The sequence below is a fragment of the Petaurus breviceps genome, unplaced genomic scaffold (assembly GCF_028583685.1).
Source record: "Petaurus breviceps papuanus isolate PSGF00001 unplaced genomic scaffold, PetGlider_PUasm1.0 91133, whole genome shotgun sequence".
Lineage (NCBI taxonomy): Eukaryota > Metazoa > Chordata > Mammalia > Diprotodontia > Petauridae > Petaurus > Petaurus breviceps.
In genome coordinates, this window is record NW_027187419.1 from 5745153 (window position 1) to 5767498 (window position 22346).

At 41.7% G+C, this 22346-nt stretch overlaps 1 protein-coding gene across 4 annotated transcripts in view; it reads right to left on the bottom strand.

Annotated features, from left to right (window-relative positions):
• The window catches only part of TTC12 (tetratricopeptide repeat domain 12), a 57223-nt gene that overhangs the window by 21018 nt on the left and 13859 nt on the right, over positions 1-22346 (bottom strand). For all 4 annotated transcript variants that reach the window (XM_069080798.1, XM_069080799.1, XM_069080797.1 and 1 more), the window contains exons 7-13: positions 19523-19582; positions 13465-13536; positions 10624-10684; positions 10016-10204; positions 8408-8477; positions 7053-7141; positions 2282-2450 (exon numbers count right to left, since the gene is read on the bottom strand). In XM_069080798.1, coding sequence (XP_068936899.1) covers positions 2282-2450; positions 7053-7141; positions 8408-8477; positions 10016-10204; positions 10624-10684; positions 13465-13536; positions 19523-19582 — 710 coding nt within the window. The remainder of the gene's footprint in view (positions 1-2281; positions 2451-7052; positions 7142-8407; positions 8478-10015; positions 10205-10623; positions 10685-13464; positions 13537-19522; positions 19583-22346) is intronic.

Below are 22346 nucleotides of genomic sequence, written 5' to 3' on the forward strand. Positions count from 1 at the left end.
GCAGGGGATCACCTTCACTACAGTAGCAATCTCAATAGGGCTTATTTTCGGGGGAGGGCTTATTTTAGAGGAATCTTACACAGTAAGGGGAGGGCTTATTTTCGGGATAGGTCTTATTATCGGGGAAACATGGTAACAGTTGGGGAATCAGGAGAGGCTTCATGCAGAAAATGGTGCCTGAGCTGTAGCCTGATGGGAGAGAAGAACTCTCTGGTGGAGAAAAGGAAGGCACTCATTCCTGGCATGTGGCAGGGCTTGTGCAGCGGAGATGGAACATGGAGTGTCAGAGAGAGAAGCAGAGAAGACTAGCTAGGCTGAACTGCAGTGTGTGGGAGGGGGAGTAATGGCCAATAAGGCTAGGAAGATGGGTAGGGATAATGAAGGTAATCTAAAGAGAGGAGTTTAAACGTAGGCTTTCTAAGGTCTGGGGGCCAACCACTCAGCTCTCTTCACGGGATTCATAATGCTCCCACCTCCAGAGGCCCACTGCTTTTCCAATCTGGTGCTATTCTCAAACAGCTCTGTAAAGATGCCTTCCTATGAGTGCATATTCTATTGTGGCAGGTGTCTTTGGGTTATAGTGTGGCAAATGGAAAGCTGGTGCAAATATTCAAATAAGCCACGACTTTGACCCAACAGCCTAGGGCTCTGTACAATAGAGACTCCTGAGATAAAGTGATAAGAACACCCCTCCAGTTTCTGTTGGGTCCTCCTCTCTCCCACCTCCCACGTGAGGAAGAAGGTTTAAAGGATGGCACATCCTTCATGAAGAGCTATGATCACAGGGCAGGGTTTGCCCTCTTTCTGAAAGTCTCATTTCACTACATTGCAGAGGTTCCATTACATCTTTCTCTCACTCTCTCTTTTTAATCGCACAACATTAAAAAGTAGAGTGGGCATAAAGGTAATAGAATGAGGTTTCTTTCACTGGCTAATGAGATGGTGGAGAACTCATGGGGTGATCACAGACTTCATTTTTCCAACTCATTGGAAAAATCCAAATTGGAGTTCAAGAAATGCTACAATTAATTAGGAGAGGGAAGTCTATGAGAACTGTTTCTACATTTCCCAAAATTAAAAAATGTGTTTTTGAAAATTTTACCAAATGGAGCTGTGATTTCCTTGATCTCAGAGTTGCCTCCATTGGTGCAGAAACCAACCCATCTTTGCTTAACCGTCCTATGGGACTCTCCTCCATCTCTTCCCATAACATATTCTTTAGTGACAATTTAAGAGTTTAGAAACAGGGCACCTTTCCTTCCTCCTTCCACCATAATGTGGAATAGGAACTAGAAGCCTGTCTCTTCACTATGAAAGTTATGCTGTCTTCAGAAGGAACTGTGCTGTGAAGGGTCCTAGATCTGGATGCCAGGCTCAGATTGGGGCTGAATGCTCCCCTGTAAACTGTACAAGCCAGCCTGGGAGTTGAGGGTAAGAAGACCCACTACTACTCATAGCAATTTTAGTCTCTGCTCTCAGAGATCATTAAACCCACTCAAGTGAAAAGAAAGACTCAAAGTCAGACGATCTAGTTTTAAATTCTGCTTCCAATGCTTATTTAGGGATGCAACTAAGAACACATGTGAAAAGCTGATAGGACCCTAGGCTGCGTAACAGAGGCACAGTGTTCAGGAATAAGGAGGTGATGGTCCTCCTGAATTCTGTCTTGGTCAGATCAGAGCCAAAGGGATGCATTCGGTTCTGGCCACCACATTTTAGGAAGGGCACTGATGAACTAAAGACTGTCCAGAAGCAGGTAAGCAGGATGATGAAGGACCCTGAGATCTTGCCATGAAGAGAGCTGAAAGGAAGAGACAGAACAGAATCCTGACCTAGGTTAGGAGGTTGAAGGGTGGAAAAATGTTACAAAGAGGAGAAAGGGGAGGACAACTAAAAACTTGGAGCTAAACAAGAGACCTGAGGGTTTTCTGGAAGAGCAAGGAGCTGGACTCTCCAAAGACAAAGCAAGTGCTCATCCTTCAAGGCACAATCATGCAGATTTCCAGGCGTTATCAAGTGAATCTCCATACACTATGCCGCGTGTAGAAGGCCATAGGTATCACTTATGTTTAAGAGTTTTTTTTTGGGAAAAATGACCTAAAATGATCTCTTCACTGGGGACTCTGGAGACACTCATGAGCATCAGAAACAAGATGTGCTAGTCAGCACCCCAAACTCTATCTGTAGAGCATCTGTTCCCAGGGATAGAGATCAGCCTCAGTTAGACACCTTAGGAGGCCACATATGCCCCTGGGAGACGTGACAGACTGCATGATCTTACCTGGTCAAGTCTACATGGCTCAAGACTAAGATTCTTCCACTCTGAGTCTGGCATAACAGGAGCAGAAGGGACAGGCTGTGTTGCTGGATGGAAGATACTTTTGAAGTGAGGAGGAAAGGCAGCAGGACGTCCATGTCAGAATGTGTTAGTAACAGGTGCTGATTCTCTTCTGTAAAACACAAAGTACAGTCTCATGCTCCAGATTCATATAAACCTGACCAACCTTACTGACACAGGAAGTCACCCCCAAAGTAGAGACTGTAGGAATGCCCCCTTCACACCTTCTCCGGCTGGCTGCCTCAGGGCTGGTCCTGAGTGGGGTCAGCAGTGGTAGGAGAGCCAGGGACAGGGGGCAAGGGGAAGGAGGAAGAGGAAGAGGAGGAAGGAAGGAAGGAAGCTTACAGAACTGCTTTTCTTTCAAATCCTCACCATGTCCTGGGGGCAGGGTTTTCCTGGAAAGGTCCCCAGTTCCACACTCATTTTTTATGCTTCTATCCCATGAACAATGACCAAATCATGCATCAGCCCTAAATGGCAAAGCTTTATACAGGGACCGATGTAAGAGTCATCTATATTCAGAGGAAAACCAAACTCAGGCCATCCTGGGCATTGTCCTAGGTGCTAAGGTAGAACTAGTAAGCCCTGGGGTAAAAAGTCAGGCAGTGTCTCTGAGTGTGGGGGTTGAAAGGGACTGGGAACACTGCCCTTAATCTTAAAAATATTTGCTCCCTAACTGCCCTTTATAAATGTTAAATTTCCTTAGGATACTTGAAAAGTCTGTGTGCTAATATTATATTCTCATAATTAATGGGCAAAGGATTCTTATAGAATCCTATAAGAAGTGACTGAAATCATAATGTGATATTTTATGCACTGAAATTAACTTAAGTATAAATAGCTACTACGTAAATCTAGAATTTTGGATTGATGTTTATGATTACATTTTTAGTAAAACATGAATGTTTCATTGAATTAATGAATTAAATGAGAAAAAAGGTATCTACAATGCATATGCACATATATGTGAGAGGTTATTTAGTCTTTGCTTAAAGATGTTCAGTGATGGTGAATTCACTTATTTTTCCCCTACTAATTTCACTTAATTTCCCCCTATAAGATTCTGGAAATGGCTTTCTGGATACCATTTTTTATTAATGTCTTTATTAATGTCCTTTCTAAAATGTGGTACCACGAACTGGGCATAATACTTCAGATATAATCTGGTCAGGGCACTATATGTAGCAGGACCACCATTCTCCTTTTCTCCAGAAAACTTTTTTTTTCTTTCCCTATACTGTCCTCACAGAATCTCAGAACTAGAAAGAACCTCAGGGACCCTCTAGACCATCCTGACCCTGAAGAATGCCCTCTATAACCCATCTGACTCTTCTCTTTTCCAGGTTAAACATTCCCAGTTCCTTCAATATGTTCTCATATGGCATGATCTTGAGACCCTTCACCTGCCAGAACACCCACCTCTGGGTGCTTTTTAGTTAATCAATGTGTTTCCTAAGATGTGATGTTCTAAACTAAACACAGTAATCTAGATATCACCTGAGCAGAGCCCCAAACCAGGGAACTCTCTCTCACCTGACTTTGGGATATTATGCTTCTTTTAACATAGTCTAAGTTCATCTACTCTCCAAGTTATTAGAAAGAATAGTGTTCTTTGAAAATAGAGAGAGAAAGAAAAGAGAGAGAAAAGAGAAAGAGAAAGAAGAGAGAGAAAAAAGAGAGAAAGAAGATAGAGGAGAGAGAGAGAGAGAGAGAGAGAGAGAGAGAAAGAATTTCAATCTGAAAACAAAGAAGAAAGAGGTAGAGCAGAATCCTGACCTAGGTTAGTAGGCTGAAGGGTGGGAAAACATTACAAAGAGGAGAAAGGGGAGAACAACTAAAAGCTTAGAGCTAAGTGAGAGACTGAGGCTTTTCTGGAAGAGTAGGGAGCTAGACTGTCCAAAGAGAAAACAACTGCTCATCCTTCAAGGCACAATCATGCAGGTTTTGAGGCGTTATCAGGTGAGTCATGATCCAGCAATCAGAGGTGAAGAGATAATGAGGGGACACTGGTTAATCCACGGTATTCTACCCTGATCAGATCACATTTAGAACAAATATTGTATATTTGGTTCCGAGTCCTGTATTTTAGGAAAAAAACATACCAGATGAACCACATCCAAAAGAGGAGGAAAGCAAGGCCATTCTAATTTTCAGAGGAAGAGAATGGAGTCTACAAACTATAAGACAGTAAGCTGAGCTTCTATTCTTGGGGAAATTACTGAATGTATTATTAAAGTAATGATTAATGAAAATTTAGAAACTGAAGCTGTGTTCACAAAAAAGCCAGCCTGGCTATACCAAAAACATGTTATTCCAGACTGGCCTCATTTCCTTTATTGACAGTGTTTCTAGATGGGCAGGGGAGGAGAATGTTGTAGAGAGAATTTCTCCAGATTTTAACAAGCATTTGAAAAAAGTCTCGATAGTTTTGTAGAAGAGATGGGCAGATGTTGGGCCAGTATGCAATAAAAAGAGTTAGATTTGGAAATGGATGAATGGTTGGACCCCCAAATTAGTCCTTAATGGCTCAAAGTCAGCTGGAGAGCACATCTCTAGCGTAACATTGCAGAGATCTATGCTATTTTACATTTTTTACCAATGACTTGGATAAGGGATAGAGGCCATGCTGATCATGTCTGCAAATGTCACATAGCGAGCAGTGATAGCTAATGCAATGGATGAGAGAGTCGGATCAAAAAGAGCCTGACAGGCTACATACACTACTGGGCCAGACTTACTAAGATGAAATTTAATAGGAGTAAATGTGAAAGCCTGAATTCTCTAAGTCAGTGGTGGCCCAAGTACAAGATGGGCAAGGCCCGCTAAAGAGTATTTCATTTGAAAAATATCTGAGCCTGAGATGGCATGAGTGAAGTGCAGATTCCATATAAGCCACGAGCATGACATGCGGAGAAAAAAGGCTGAGGGCCCGGAGACAGGCAGAGAACAGACGGCCTCCCTGTTTTCAGCTCTGGTCAGATCATGTCTAAAGCACTGGATTCAGGTCTAGTGCTACATTTCAGGAAGAAAATGGTTAAGCTAGAGGACATCCAGAGGGTGACTAGAATGGACAGCAGCCTTAAGACCATGGACTAGAACTGGAGATATTTAGCCCAGTGGAGACTTAGAGGAACATTACAGCTATTTGAAAGGTATAATGTGGAATAAGGATCAGACTTAATCTGCTCGGCCCCCAGAGGGTAAATGAAGAGCAATTGGTAGAAAAAACTTGGGCTCAATTAAAGACAACTCTCTTAAAACCATCATAAACTGGAACACTGGTAATCCGGATGTATATTCACTTTTAAATATATTTTTTACAAATTAAATATTCAACTAGTGGGCAAGGAGGGAAAGGAATAAGTCTTTATTAAGTGCCTGCTACTTTACATTTATTAACTCAGGTAGGCCAAAGGGGAAATTTTTTTTTCAAAGTTCCCTTCCAATTCAACAAAAATGAAAAGTGGTATCCAATGACTTTGCCAGACCCTAAATGGTCAATATTTTGGGTTCTCGGTGAGGTAGAGTCATTATAAGAAGCACAGCTCTCAGGCAGCATAATTGCTTGCACAGAATTGGTGTTCCATAAATGCTTGCTGATATTAGTAATGATGATGATAAGAGCATAATTCCTTTTAGGAAAGGATCTTCCTGTTTTTCTAGCTTTCCAGGACACCAGGTCCCACTCCTGAAGTTGCTTACTTAATCTTTTTTTTTTTTTTTGTCTTTAGAGAATTTTTATTAATTTGTTTGTTTCCTTTTGGTTTACAAGATTCAATTCCACAATTCCTTGAGTCTCACATTTTGTCCTCCTCCCTGCCCTCCCGCCATGGCGGCATACAGTCAAGTATAGGATCTGTAAATACTTGCACATTAGACATTAGTCAGGTTATAAAGATGGATTGTATCAGATGGAATGAAAAATGGTAAAGAGGACATAAAACCAAACAAGAGAAGGAAAAAGATCTGGTAGTTTGCTTCCACCTAGATATAGACTCAGTTCTTTCTAGTTCTTTCTTGCTTACTTAATCTTGACTCTGAAGCTAGCTCTGCTTCCCCCTAAATTGTGACTTCCTGAGAGTATCCCAAAAAGGAGAAAAAAAGCATAAAAAATAGCTATGAACACTATTTAAATGTGTCGCATTTACATCATTCAATCCACTAACTTGGTAATGATACATTATTGAGACACAAAGAAAGGCACCTCCCAAATTCTAATATGGAGAAGTGCAGCAAAACCAGCAAGGCTAATCAAATAACCTAATTGCTCAGTTTTATTCACGTGAAGACCCTGGAAGGATGACCATATATCTCGGGCAGCTGAAAGGTATGTTGTGATTGTCAGTAAAAAGGTACACTAGTCTTGGGAGATGGAAAAGCTTCCTAGCCCTGCAGCATGATGAGAAGACACTAATATAAAATGACCAGCAGCATCTTCTAGGGGACCAAGGCCACGAGACACCGAAAACAATCATACACATCATTGTGTCACACAGCTCCATGGCTGCCTTCTTTAGGGACCCTGGAGACACAGTGAGGCTACCACTAATCCTGGCTACTTATAAGAGCTGCCGCTGAGCCCAGCCCCCAAGCCTCTGGAGCACGGTCAGGTCTAGACATTTACCCTCCAGGAAGCTATCCTGCCAGACACTGCGCAGTCCCTGCCACATTCATGGCACTTTAGCAATAATTAAGGGCAATTACTTGGTCTTACCATTCCCATCGCATACTGCTTGCCAGAGTTTGAGAACGGCAGCACAAAGAACCTCTTCAATTTCTTCTTCTCCTTCTGTGACAAAGCTCCTGAATTAGGAAAATAAGAGGAATTAAAAGATTAAATCTGGAAACAGACACCATTTTCCTCTTCGTCTGGTTCTTTTACCTCCAGGCTTCCTAAATACAGAAATTTGAGGTTCCAGAGTCAGCCCTGCTTTGACTAACCCCAAAATACTCTGAGGAGCAAAGTGAGGAAAAAGAAGACCAAAAAGTTGTTAACGTTACTTAGAAATGTTAGATTCTGACTGGTCACTAACTTGGTAAAAAGGCATTAAAAACAAACCCATGGATTCCAGGGGCCTCTGGTACCAGCCTTAATAATGACTGAATTAGGGGTGGCTAGGTGGTGAAATGAATAGAGCACCGGTCCTGGAGTCAGTAGGACCTGAGTTAAAATCTGGCCTCAGACACTTAATACTTGCTAGCCATGTGACCTTGGGCAAGTCACTTAACCCCAAGTACCCTGCCCTCCCCCCTCCAAAAAGCAAAAAAAAAAAAATAATGACTGAAATTGAGAACTCTAACTTTGTGTTTTTCAAGTTGGAAAGTCAAATTGATGGATGAGTTTGAGCTGAGATGGAGAGAAACTATTCTCTCAAGTGATGAGGAAGCAGCACCTGAACCTGTCAGTACATGCAGGCTGTCAGAGAGTCCTGTTCAGGCCTAAGGGGGTCTTCTGCTGCTTCTGAGGTATATGGCTATGATTCTGACCTACAGCAGATGGCCACATCTAAAGAGTAAATCACATCAAGTTGTATAGGGCTCCACTGCTCAACTGAAATATAATTGAAGAAGAAGGTTGTGTCATTGATTAAAAGGCATTAACTCCTTCTGGATATCTTCTCAGAAGAAATTACAGTAGGACCAACCTAGACAATGTTGACATGACCATCTCATTGACTTCATAGATTCGATTTGAGGGATAAATAGTAATTTATATATAGATCAGAAATCTACAAATCATGTCTTTAAATACTGAAAATTAACTGCAAGAGAGAGAAATGAAAATACTCCTAAAACTCAAGTTCTTTCCCTCTTGGAGGGAAATTATTCTGCTTCCTTCTTCTGAAAGCAATTATTAGAGACCAAGGTATAATAAGCACTCACTTCACTGCTCAACAAAGATCCCATCATTGTTTGCCAGATATCACATAAAGGCAATCTGATCATCATATAAAGTTGCTGTATAATTATTTATTATTTTCTATGAACTTCACAAATGACTGTTTCCTTGAAAAATAACTGTGCATCTATTTTCATGCCCTGCTGTCCCTCACAAGTGAGTGCCCTTACCGCTTTATGACCTTGTTGTCATTGATGATACTGAATCCATTATGTGTTCTAAATAAAGTTTGTTCTGTACCTAAAACAAATCAAAGATAATTGTGTCAGTTCTCTAAACATCTGGCTGATGTGTTGCCTCAAACATAGTCATATGAAAATGAATATGAATCAAGGTCACCAAGAAAACACTTTTGGAATAAAAAATAATACCTCTCCATGGGTTAAAGAAAAGAAAAATTGGGGGTGGCTAGGTGGCAGAGTGAATAGAGCACCGGCCCTGGAGTCAGGAGGACCCGAGTTCAAATCCAGCCTCAGACACTTAACACAAAAAAATTAGTCATGTGACCTTGGGCAAGTCACTTAACCCCAACTGCCCTCCAAAAAGCAAAAAAAGAAAAGAAAAATTTACAGGAATCATAATATAGTAACATTATTTGCTAAAGAAAAGCCAGAGATGGGTATTATTATGGGTTGTCTGTACAATCCACCATTTCATAATCTTTAAAGGGTTTTCCTGAAATTACTTGAGAAGAAATGTCCAAGTAAAACTGGCAAATCCATCTGTTCTCAAAATATTTATTTAACTGATGTTCTAGAAGTCTGGAGAACTCATAATCTTCATGGAGGTGGGAGGCAGGACAAGGAGGGAATGCTGAAACATATTCAACACGGTATGCTAAAAGTAGGCCAAACACTCCATCTAGTTGAACAAATCACTCTAGTTTGGAAGTGAAAACTGTTTCAGCCTTCACACTAGCACTCACCATTCTGATAATAACACCTTAGCAGAAGTATAAGTCATGTCTGCTTCTAACTGATTTCAGGTAACAACTGGGGGAAACTCAAACTTTGTGCTACAAACTCTTAGTCACTTTGGGATCTGTCTTCTGTTACTCAGATATTTTAGATATTTCTCCTTGATTAATTTTTTAAGCTCCTGGAAGGTAAGAATTAAGTTTTATATTTCCTTTTCTCATTTTCTGTGGCAATTCTATTTGCTGAAAAAAATAAATGAATTCACATCAACTGAGTGAGGCCAGCTTGCTTTAAAAGCTCTATTCTCCTGATATGTTTTCATATTATGTATGAGAGACAATGTATGTATGTAGCCTTGTGGAAATAGCCCTGGAATTGGAGCTGTAAGGTCTGAATGCAAATCTTGAATACTTAATCTAAGTCTCACATTTCTTGATGTGTAAGATGAGAATGTGGGGCAGTTAGGTGGCACAGCAGATAGAGTGCTGGACCTGGAGTCAGGAAGACATAAGTTCAAATCTAGCTTCAGACAATTACTAGCTGTGTGACCCTGAACAAGTCACTTAATGATGTTTGCCTCAGTTTCCTCATCTGTAAAATAAACTAGAGAAGGAGAGTATCTTTGCAAAGAAACCCCAAAGTATGGTCACAAGGAGACACAACTGAAAATGGCTGAATGACACCAACAAAGATAAGAATAATAATTCTTACAATATTTAACTTTTTTTCCCCAAATAAAATTTTGTAGATTAAAAAAAAAAAAACAAACCAGGACAGAACTCTAGAAACAACATTTACAGATGACATCTAAGAGAAATCAGTCAAAAGAAAAGACTAAAAGAATATGTATCTTGAGCTTACAATCTTTCATGAGTTCCGTGAGGAGCTGTATCCCCCCTGTATAGAAAAAAGGGATCTGATCAGGTTTAGAGAGAGCCTGGAGCAGGTTCCTGGTGGTCACTGCTGCCTCCTTTCCGGACTCCAGTGCTTGCAGGGCTAGCCTCTCTTGTAATTCTGCTTTTTCTCGTTGGTCTACTTTATTGAGGGAGTCTTGGAAAAAAACAATAGCACAAAAACTGTTTTTCCCATTGAATCTTCTTCCATACCTTCCTCCTACCCCCACAGCTGGAAAGGCAGAAATAGAAAGAATAAACTATTTTTTTTCCCAATGAGAACAATGGTTAGTCCAAGAGAAGAGAAGTGAGAGGGGGTGTATACAAGACATCAGGGAGCTTTCAGAGTAAAATTCAAGGTGACTATAGGGAAACTAGAGAAGGTTCTGATGAAGGTTGGCAGAGTGAAGGAAGAAAGATGATTTAGTCACAAAGAGGAGAGAAATGAACACCAGAGGAGCTGAACAAGTGAAGCAGGTGAAAAGGGCACATGGGGTTGATGCTACATCAAAAGAAAGACCCAAAAGCAGGAGATAATAAAAGGTGAGGGGAGAGGGCCAGTGGAGACATTCTCACCATTCACTTGTGTTTGCAATTTGGGGTTTATTTCTAGGATTTTCTGGTAGCATTGCCTGGACTGGAAATAAGAGACAAGAACTTACAGGTTAGTGATGGGTAACAGTGATGATGTGAAAAGCCTGATCTAGGCCTCCCAGGGTTTTTAATTCTTCTCTTCTAGGCCCCTGCTCTCCCTCAGCCCAGGAGGCAGTCAGAGTATGCTCAGCGTGGATTGGATAGAACAGCCTATTTGTCTGCATGTCTGTGGAAGCTCTCCCCAAGTCTGTGTGGGTCTGAAGCTGTCTTGTGTAGCTAGGGCAGAAACAGTTACAAAATACATCAAAAGATGGTGTGTGGAGGTCAGAGATACATGGGCCTGGAGTAGATGGGACCTCAGGGGCTGTGTGGATCACCCCTCATTTTACAGATGTGGCCACCGAGGCGAGGGGAGGGCCAGGGTTCAAAGCTAGGTGAGGCCTGTAAAATTACCATAATAAGAGCTCACACATATACAGCACTGGTTACACAGTGATTTTCCTACACTAACCCTATGAGATAGGAGGTGTAGCATCTCCAATATTCGGGTAAGAAAACTGAATCTCAGGGAGGTTAGATCAGTTGCCTAAGGCCACACACCTGGTAATCACCACTTCTATTGCTGTTCCTCTAGACCACCATGTCTTGGGGTTACATATAGGTCTAAGACATTAGCATTGCCCATGATGATGTTTGTGCTAAGTGAGGAGGTACCTGGGTGCCTGAAACGGTGAAGAACAGGCAAGTAGCAGGATGCAAAGAGTGAATAACTCACATTTACATAGAGCTGGAAGAATGACAAGCTTTCCTCCAGAACTCTCCTATGGGGTAATTATCTTCAATTCTATTATTCCCATTTCACGTATAAAGGAAAGAGATGGGAAATGACTTGCTCAGGGTCTCCATGCTTATTTATGCCAGACCCTGGTGTCTTCTGATGCCTAAGTCAGTCCTCCTGTCATGGTCTGCCACCTTGCAGCTGGGAGAGCCTGGGAGACCAGCTACTAGGATGGTGTGTGATTGAGGCAATCTGGCTTTCAAAGCAGCCTGGCAGGTCCCCAGAGTAATTAAGAAAAAGGCTTCAAGGGGGGGTAGTGGTCACTGCAGGCAATGTGTTCACAGTGATAGCAAGTACACAGGACAGGGGAAAGCACTAGTTTAGGGGGACTGCAATCATTAGGAATAATTACTGCAAGGTGGTCCTTTCAGTGGAGTCTGGCCTAGGCCTGAGGGTAAAGCCTGAATAAATGAGGTAGAAAGGGCTCCAATTTCTTAGGGATTAAGAGAGCTGACACAAGATGCTAGTTCCAACAGCATCACCAAAATGTCAGGGCCAAGAAAAGAGCCAGCACACATGGAGCCCGTGGCTGGGTACATAAGAACAAAGTGGAGATGGAGCTGCCCGCCCCCCCTTACCCCCCGCCGCTGAGATAGGACAGCCGAGTTCCAAGGGGATGCTGCAGAACAGCCCTCACCTGCCCATGTCCCTGGGCCCCGCTCCGGTGGGCTTCAGTGCACCCCGCCCCACTCTGACACTCCTAGTCTAGTCAGTGGCTTCCTTTAGACTTACTTAATTGTGTCTAAGAATCTTGGGCTCCTGATCTGGCTTGGCCTCTGGTTGATACTTTGGTTTGATCCCAGTATGAACACTGCCCCATTCTCCCAAAGGTGTGTGTGTGTATGGGGGAAGCTGGTAGTGGGGAGTCCCTCAGGCCCTGTGACTACCCACTCCAGAAATACTCTGTCAGCACCCTCAAAGGGGATAAAATGAAGATGACCGCATGGCCGGCTTCTGGTGAAAGGAGAGAGTTTATTAACTCGTAGGTCAGAAAACATCTGCCAATGTAGGTTGCTACCTTCCCAAGAGCACTATGTAATTTGACCAGGGTCACACAGTTAGGATATATGAAGAGCAGGACTTGAATCCTGGTCTTGTTGGCTCCAAAACTGGCTCTCTATCTACCATGCCACACAACAGGTAGAAATAAGGGAAATAATGAGAAATAAAATTGGAGGTGATTCTAAGAGCATGGTTATCATGCGAAGCCCCAGCAAAATGAGGAAACTAGGTGGCACAGTGGATAGACCCTTGAGCCCGGAGCTAGGAAGACTGAGTTCAAATCTGGCCTCAGACACTTACCAGCTGTGTGACCCTGGGCAAGTCACTTAAGTTATTTGCCTCAGTTTCCTTAACTGTAAAATGGAAATAATAATAGTATCTACCTTGAGAAGCTGTTGTGAGGATCAAATGAGATAATAATTGTAAAGTACCTAGGATAGTACCCAGTACATAGCAGGTGTCATAAATGCTTATTTCCTTCCCCCCAAAACGGAATTGGGTTATGAAGCTTTGTACCTACAATTTTACCTGTCTGTATAACGCTTGTGTCCCAAAGCCTCTATATGATATGATAAAGGCTTTTAAAGCCTAACTATCTGACTGATTATCTGTTGTGCTAAACACATTGATGGAAAAGAATGCAAGAGAGGAATAATGGAGAAAGATCAAGGTTCTGAGGTCTTTAGAGGAAAAGTGCTGAGTCTTTGGATAGTATCAACAGAAAATGACCAGTGATAGAGCCCTAGGAGGCCTGCTATTTGGGATCCTCTTAGGCAGTCAAATCTTTAAGCAGTTCCATAGCAGGAGATGAACTCAAGGAAGAACTCACAAAAGAAAAGAGCAAACCTGTTTCCTTTCTTTCCACAAAGCATGAGGCTAATTTACAAAGGGCTGTCTAACATCCACGTCACCTGCTTCCTCCTCTAAGGAGGGCAGACATCACTCTGGACTGAATGTGCTGTGTACAGGCTCCTAGAACTTACCATATTGTAGTTCTTCAGGGCCAGGTGAGCCTTTCCCATGTGGAAATACGCTTTTGTGTAGTTTTCATCACACTGTACAAAAAAGAATGATTGGACATGCTTCAGGATCCTGTGAGTCTTGACATAGGATATGAATAAGAACTGGATTGTGATTTCTTTGATACAGAGAACTCCCAGATGAGTAAACAGTCTTTATCAATGCACCTTTTCTACAACTTAAGAGTCTTGGAGTTGCCTAAAGCATTGAGAGTTTAAGTGGTTTGCCATTTCCAGGCATTTCCTTCTGACCACAGGGTCAGAAGTGAGACTAGAACTCAGATCTTTCTAGTTTTGAGGCCCTCTATCTGATACCACATGCTGGCTCTCAAGCCATTAATTTTTGTTCAGTTGTTCAGTCATGTCTGACTCTTTGTGATCCTGATACCGTTCATGGGGTTTTCTTGGCAAAAATGCTGGAGTGGTTTGCCATTTCCTTCTCCATTAGATTAAGACAGAGGTTAAATGACTTGTCCAGGGTCACAGGACTAGTAAGGGTCTAAGGCCACATCTGAACTCAGGTCTTCCTGACTCCAGGCCCAGCGCTCTATTTACTGAGTCATCTAGATGCTTCTTAAGCCATTAATTAGCTCCTGATAATTGTCTATCTTTTGTGTAACTAAGCTAAGTCAGTTCTCCAGTTCTCAAGATGGCTACACTAAATCTGACAATCAAAGTTTATCTCTCTGCCTACAGCCAGATTAGGAGCAGCTAGGTGGCAAGGTGGATAGAGCTCTGGGCCTGGAGTCAGGAAGACTCTTCTTCTTCCTGAGTTCAGCTCTGGCCTCAGACATTTTATGTCACTAGCTGTGTGACCCTGGGAAGGCCACTTAACTCTTATTTGCCTCAGTTCCCTCATCTGTAAAATGAGCTGGAGAAGGAAATGGCAGAACCACTCCAGTGTCTTTGCCAAAAACCCCCCCAACGGGGTCCGACAAGGAGTTGGACACGACTGAACAACAAATGACCAAATAAGAAATAGTTACGATTATTTTTATAACTAAAATTTATATAGCACTCTTAGGCTTACAAAACACTCTACATTCATAATGCTGGTGTCTATCTGTGAGCACGATGGCTCCCCCTAGTGTAAGCTCTTGTACAGTGGGAATTGTCTGACTTGGACCTGAAATCTCAGAACCTAGCACAGTGCTAGGTGGGCTTCAAACCCAGAACTTCCTAGACTCCATACTTAGCACTCTTTCCGCAAAATTACTCTGCTTCCAAATGTTTCCAGCAAGGAGCTCAGCCATGCCGGGCAGCTCTCCGTCACTGAACAGAACATTTTTCACTTTCAGGGCATGGGAAGAAGCAAATGAAAAGCCTTTCACTTAGAATACAGCTGAAAGCAGGGGAAAGCAAAATAGTCGGCCATCCAGAAACAGAATCCAGGGAAAACAACACGGGGCACCTTTTAATACTGCTTCTTTTCGATGTCCCAAAAGTCAATTTTCTATGGCATTTCACATATTGACTTATTCTATGATGCTGCTGCCAAGTCATATCTGTTACTAAAAGCTCAAAGCCTCCAGTGAATGTCCAGGAAAATGTATTGGGGAAAACTTTAAACCTCAGCCAGGGAATACTGGTCAAAAAGCAGTGATGAGAAAGTAAAATGGGAAACTAGCTTGTTGACACTAAATTCTGAGGGCCTAAGAAATTCCAGAAGAGGCGATTTTTTTATACTGCCATGACTATTACTACTTATAAATACCTAGACTTCCACTCATCTGGAGTCAGGAGGAATTCTTCTTACTAGAAAACATGGCTGAGATGTAGAGTAGTATGCAAATTACTTGGGACAAGTGACAGTTTCTATATAGTTTCATTTGGGGACAGCAATGTTCACGTGTGTCTGCTTTTATTGGTGCTGAGCTCACTTAGAATGGCTGACCTTGGCTGGGTGAAATCGAATTATCTGGTTTCACCATCTTTAGTTAATTTAATCTCTGTCATCTGTATTCCAGATTTCATGCTATACAGATGTGGTTCATTATCTCTTTTGTTGTGTTTTTACTTCTGTGATTTTAAAGAACGGATGTTACTTCAAGGGAACATGTGAATGCTGCTCTTAAAGAACACACCTCAGTTACTGTTAGAGATATTACAGTACCTGTTGGTGGGGGGAGGTGAAGTGTTTTAAGGAGTATTCAAACCCACACCAAAACAAGATTAGTATCACTGAAGTGGAAAATGGAAATGAAAACCAAAAAATAAAGTCAAAAAATCAACAAACTATTGCTGGAAAAGAGTCTAATTAATCCTCAGAAAATAAACAAAGACATTCAGAGGGACCTGGCAGCTGGAGGGATTCTTACAGATTCCTCTACAATGCATCAAGGAGCTGTTAGGTGGTGAGTGCAGTGGATAGAAGGCTGGGCCTGCAGTCAGGGAGATTCATTCTTCCTGAGTTCAAATCTGACCTCAGATACTGACTGTGTGACCCTGGGCAAGTCACTTAACCTTGGTTTGCCTCATTTTCCTCATCTGTAAAATGAGCTGGAGAAGGGAATGGCAAACCACTCCAGAATCTTTGCTAAGAAAGCCCCAGGGAGTCGCAAAGAGTCAGACAAAGCTAACTGAAATGAATGAACAACAGTGTCGCACAAGCTTCTTAAAGTTGGAAGAGTAGTAAGAAGACCAGCAAAAACAAACAAACAAAAAAGCCAACTGCTAATCGCTGCCATGAAGAAAAGTTTGTTATGGGCAAGACAATGCAAAGACTGTAATACTCTAGACCACCTCCTCCTCTCTCTAATCTTCAGCTTCTCCCCTACCTGTTGGTTCCTTCCCTACTGCCAGATATGCTCAAGTACCCCTCATCCTTTAACCTTAACTAGATCTAACCATCCCTTCAAGCTACTGTCCTCAGTTTCTCCAAGCTTTCTCAGTCAAATTCCCAGAAAAAGCTACCCACACTTGTTGGTTCCACTTCTGCCTTCACCTCACTCACTCCTTACCCCTTCACAATTTGGCTTCTGACCTCATCTAGTCTGACGCTGCTCTTTCCAAACTTACCAAGGAGATGTTAATGGCCTAATCTAATTTTTCTGCCCTGAAGTCTTCATCCTTCTTAATCTCTCTACTGTATTGATAGTGCTGGCTCTCCTCCTGGATATTCTTCTTCTCTTGGTTTTCATGTACTCCTTCCTCCAGGCTTTCCTCCTACCTGTCTAACTACTCCCTTCCAGCCACCTGGCTCATTATCTAAATCACACCCCCTAACCATGGGTTTTTGCTAAGTCTAACCACTACTCTTCCCTCTCTCCTAGGCCTGAGCTCTCTACTGTTTTCTCTTTATGATCATTTTCTTAGTAATCTCATGAACTCCCACAGACTTAATTAGCAACTCTAGGCCAAGGATTTGCATTGAGTCACTCCCCTGAACTTCAATACTGTATCACCAAATGTCTGTTAGATATGTCAAACCTTGTCCAAGAGTTATCTCAAACTCAACATGTCCAAAATAGGACTCATTATCTTTCCCCCAAACCCAATACTCCTCCAAGCTTCTCTGTTTCTTTCAAAGTCACCATCCTTCTTCTAATCCCCCGAATTCATAACCATGGCTTTGTTCTTGCCCCACATATCCAACCAGTTGCCAAATCTTGCTGTTTCTATCTCCATATCATCTCTTTCATATGACCCTTTCTATCTATTAAAAAAAAGTCACCACCTTAGTCCCAACCTTCATCACCTCTCACCTAAGATTATTGAAACAGTTTCCTAATTGGTTTCTTTGCCTCAAGTCTCCCTCCCCCCCCATACCCCCCTTCACTTTAATCTATTCTCCACATTGAATGCCAAAGTGATTTTCCTTAAGTGTGGATCTAGCCATGTGACTTCCCTACTCAGTCAGCTTCAGTGGCTTCCTACTGCCTCTAGAATCTAAAATAAATTCCTCTGTTTAGCTTTCAAAATATTTCATAACTTGGCCCCAGCCTCTCTTTCTAGGCTCATTACTCTTCTTCCCAGACAGACTATGCTCTTCCATTCTGTTCCTCAATCCTGGCCCTCCATGTCTCATCTCTGTGCCCTTGGACTGGTTATCCCCATGCCTGGCATGAACTCCCTCTTGACCTCCACCTGAAAGAATCCCTCTCAAATACCACCTTTTACAAGAAGCTTTTTCCTGATCCTCTCTCTCAAACCATTACTCTACTTTGTATTCGTGTGTAAGGTCCTTGCAAACAGGGATTGTTTCATTCACAGTATTTGTATCTCTAGTGCCAAGTATGGTGCCTAGCACATATTGCTGATTGATTATATTTTTTTATAATTTCCTTTTCTATTTCTAAAAGTTTTCAAATGGCTTCAAAGCCTCAGTAGGCATTTAACAATTTAACTGCTAATATTGCTTCAACCATCAGGCCTGATTTGCCTTGCTTTCACCATTAATTATCCTGCATTTTAACTAATTATTTGGAAACAGGCCAATATATTACATAGAATCTGCATGAAAATGAGCCTGTCCTCTTTATCCTTTTCAGATCCAAATAGGGAGGGATACCTGGTGGCCCAGAGAGAGCACCTAACCCAGAGAGAGTTCCTTAGAGTTAAATGAAACCCACTCTGGAAAAAGTTGGATAGAAGTCAGACTATAATGTTGAGATTTGATAGCAGAATAGTCCAGAAAGGTTTCTTTACCTCCTTTCTTTTCATTTGAAAAGAAAGAAAGAAAGAAAGAAAGAAAGAAAGAACCCATGACTCCAAAAAGGCAGGGGAATAAGTCAAAGCTGAAGATGAGCTGCATTTAACAGTCTACCTTGAATAATTCTTATAACTCAACTATTGTACTTCAAAATATGAAAATAAAGCAAGTGTTTTTATAGAATGAGAAAATAATATACCCTTAGATGTCAGTGCATTATTTTTTTTGAGGAAGTACCTCATATAAACCAGGTTCTAATTTGCCACTTTGTTTGATTAACCAATCATCAAATATTTTTTGAAACCCCAGTGTGCCCAAAACTGTGCCAAGAATGTAAAGTCTTATGTTATTATCCTATTGCCTCTGGATAAAATACAAATGCTTCTGTTCAGTTCTTAAAGCCCTTCACGAGCTGGCCCCACAGCCTATCCTTGCAGTCTCACTGGACATTACTCTCCCACTCACACTGTGATTCAGATAAGCCCACCTAGTCCCTTCCTTTCTCACAAATAGCAGCCCACCTCCCATCTCCACCCCTTGGCATCACCCCTCCCCCATTCCTGGAAACACTTCTCCCTCCCTTCCCCTCACAGAATCCCTTCAAGGTCCAGATAAAAAAAAAAAAACCTTTAAGATAAAAACCTTTCCTGATTCCCCCACTGCTAATGGCCTCTCTCCCAAACTATCTTATACTTACCTACTTTGTATTTATTTGAATTATTTTATATTTATTCTGTATGTATTTATATGTTTATTTGTTGTCTCCCCTATTCAAATGGAAGCTCCTTGAGAGCAGGGATTGTTTTACTCTTTCTATTTGTTTCCTCAGTGCGTATGACAGAGCCTAGCACATGAAAGATACTTAATAAATACTTGTTGACTGACTGATTGGTTAAAGAGTATTTAAATACCAAGTCACTTGAAATAAAATAACAGCAGGTGGGCATATACTTTCATTATTAAAGGACATTTTCAATTTCATCCTTCGCTTCCTATTATGATAAATTCAGGATGATCAAAGAATTATAGAATTTTAGAACAAGAAAATACCACATACAGCAGCACTATGCCTGAAGCATGACAGGCAGAAGGGCTGAACAATAGAAATTCTTTCTCCTGATTATTCTCCCCAAAACAGGGAGGGGGGTGGTATAGTAAATTTACAAATGATTAGGGCTAGAGAAAAAATACAGTCTTGTGGGGAGGAATTATACATGTGACATTTTAGAACACAACTGGCTGGGCTGGGCACCCACAAAGGATTAGAGGTTCCACCCCCACAAACCCGACCCTGATAAGCTGGTTTACTTCAGTTCATCATGGGGCTGCCTAATCCATATCTTGTCCAGGTATATTGCCATCTGGTCTTACCTTCAGAGCCCAGTCACAATCCACCAGTGCTTTTTCGTATTCTTCCAGCTTTATATAAGCCTGCAAGGACATGAAGCTTATGAGAGGCAGCACTGGTCAGTGTGAGATAAGCAGAGTATTTTTGAGACACAAATAGCCACTGAACCTCTGCAAAGAAAGGGCCCAACTCAACACTACCTTTGGGGTGATCTCTACTGAATGGAACCAGAAAGTAGCAAGGGAAACTGGAGCACAATTTTTTATCCTCTCCTCCAGAAGGTCTGAACTAAAATCACAGAAACCAAGAGCTCCAAAAAGCTCAGTGGCCCCTCTATGGAAGAGTAAGTTGTCCCCACCATGCTCAAATGCCAGGCCCCTTCAAGGGTGCAGTGGCACTCACGAGTAAGCCTCTACCATGGGATGAATGCCCCCAAAAGGAGACTCCTGGCTTCACGTTGTGGTATTCTGGCTTAAAGGGTTTCTTGGGAATAAAAATAGGATTTGCATTTCTATCTCATCAGCATTTTAGGAACACTTAAGATTTCTGTGTGTTTATTTAGTTCAAAGGAGCCATTGCCCCTCTCTCAGCCTCCATTTTCTCATCTCTAAAAAGGAAAGGGTTAGATTAGAATTCAGGGCTGGGGAACCTACAGCCTTGAGGCCACATATGGCCCTCTAAGTCCTCAAGTACAACCCTTTGACTGAATCCAAATTTTATAGAACCCCCTTAATAAAATGATTTGATCTATAAAACTTGGACTCAGTCAAAAGGTTACACTTGAGGACCTAGAGGGCCACATGTGGCCTTGAGGTCACAGTTTCCCCACCCCAGTATTAGATCATCTCTAAATCATATATTTTTAGAATTTAATATTCTGTCATTCTGTGACATTTCCCACACTCTATCCCAAACACGTCCCTTCCTAAACCCCCAGGATGTAAGCAAAGTAAGGGCTAATCAGGGAAACACAACCTCACTGCTATCACTGTTATGATATGATCATGTTCTCTAACAGGTACATACATATATTTGACACATTTATTTGAAGAGTTCTCTATGAAGCAGAGAAAACCAGAAAATTATCCTTTTTTTCAAAGAAGGGGAGACTGAAGTGTCAAGAGATTAAGTGAGTTCTCTAGGGCCCGCCAGCAGGAGAAGTGATGCCAGAAGTCAGGTCTGCCAATAACCCAAGTCACAGGCAAAACATTTTGGAAACAGAAAGCATGTAAAGGGCAGCAAACATAAAAAAGATATTCACACAGATCATCCTATCATGAACTAAGGGCAAGGTGTGGTGGAAGGATGTTAAACACTCAAGCACACTGATCAAGAATCAAGCAACAGCTTGTGCTAATGAACGTCTGCACTGCAGCTCTTTGATCTGATGAAAAGGAAACTGAAACGTGGCGCTTCCATTCAATTGGCTTAAGGTCTAATTGAAGGAGATGAATCTAGAGCTATCTGTTGCATAAAGCGACTGCTATTTCTTTGGTGTCTGCTATTTCATTCAAAGGTCAGGACATATAAGGAAGAAGGGAGCATCCATTAGATACTGCTTATTATTCAGGATAGGTTCTCTGGAAAAGCTCAATATAGGTTTTCCCAATATCATGATATGGTCTTTTCCCTTTCTGTGCTTAGATTTTCTCATTCTGTATTGTTTCCTACATCTTAAATAGACATGTATTTTCCAAATGGCAATTAAACTCCAAATTTATCTAAATTACACCAGCAATCTATTGATCATAACATTAGCTCTAAAAGAAAAACAAAGTGATGAAAGGGTAGGTTTTCTCTTCAGCACAGAGCAACATAATTCAAAGGGCCCTTATTAAGTGTTCTATAACACTGTGTGCACATTGGCAAGGAATTTTAAAAATAGTCAATGGTTCAAACAATTCCTAACACCGGGCTGTACAGTGTATGTTTTATTTCTCTCTGAAGAAATGCTTCTTAGGATAAAATGAAAAAGGAGCCATTTCCTCAAGAGTTTTCATCACTTTCCCTTATATATCATAATTTCAGAACATTTTTACATTGAATGAGGCTCTTCAGTTATAAAAATTAAAGTATGGCACAGTAATGTCTCAATATTTTAAATCAGAACTAAGGTTAATCTATATTGGTGAATGCTCTGAATTAAATTTCTCAAACAATTGCAGTTTTGTTATTTTCAAATATCTGGCTTATGGCATAGCACCCCCAGGCTTTAATCTTATGTCACCTAGGTATGCTCTTAGGGCTGCTCCTCCAGATCAGCCTCTTTGGCTGCTGTCACACCAGGGAAATACCAGAATTAACTTAAATGGCTTGTCTGTAGGAATTCCCAGATGGGGACTAAAAAGGTTCCCTGAAAGGTCACAACCTTGGCTTCTTCTCTGAGTTCTCCCTGTCGCTCCATAGATCCAGGCAGTGCCCAAATCTTGTTGTTTCTATCCCTACATCTCTCTTCTACTTCCCCTCTTCTCTAACCCCACTTAAGGCCCTCATGCCTTCCCACCAGGCCTACTGCAATAGCGTCCTGATTGCTCTTTCTGCTTCCAGTTTCTCCTCATTTCAAACCATCCTCCACAAAGGAGCCAATGTGAGCTTATATACTCAATACATTCCAGGGGCTCCCTATTACCTATAGGATCACAAATAAACTCCTCTGCTTGGCATTTCAAACTCATACAACTAGCCTGTCCCTACCAGTCCAGTCTTCCTTTTATTCTCTACTCCTTTCCACACACTGTGGGCCAGTCTTATGGGCCTCATTGCTACTTTTTACCTCCTATATAGAGAATGTTCTCCACGCTCTTTCTCTCTCTCTCTCTCTCTCTCTCTCTCTCTCTCTCTCTCTCT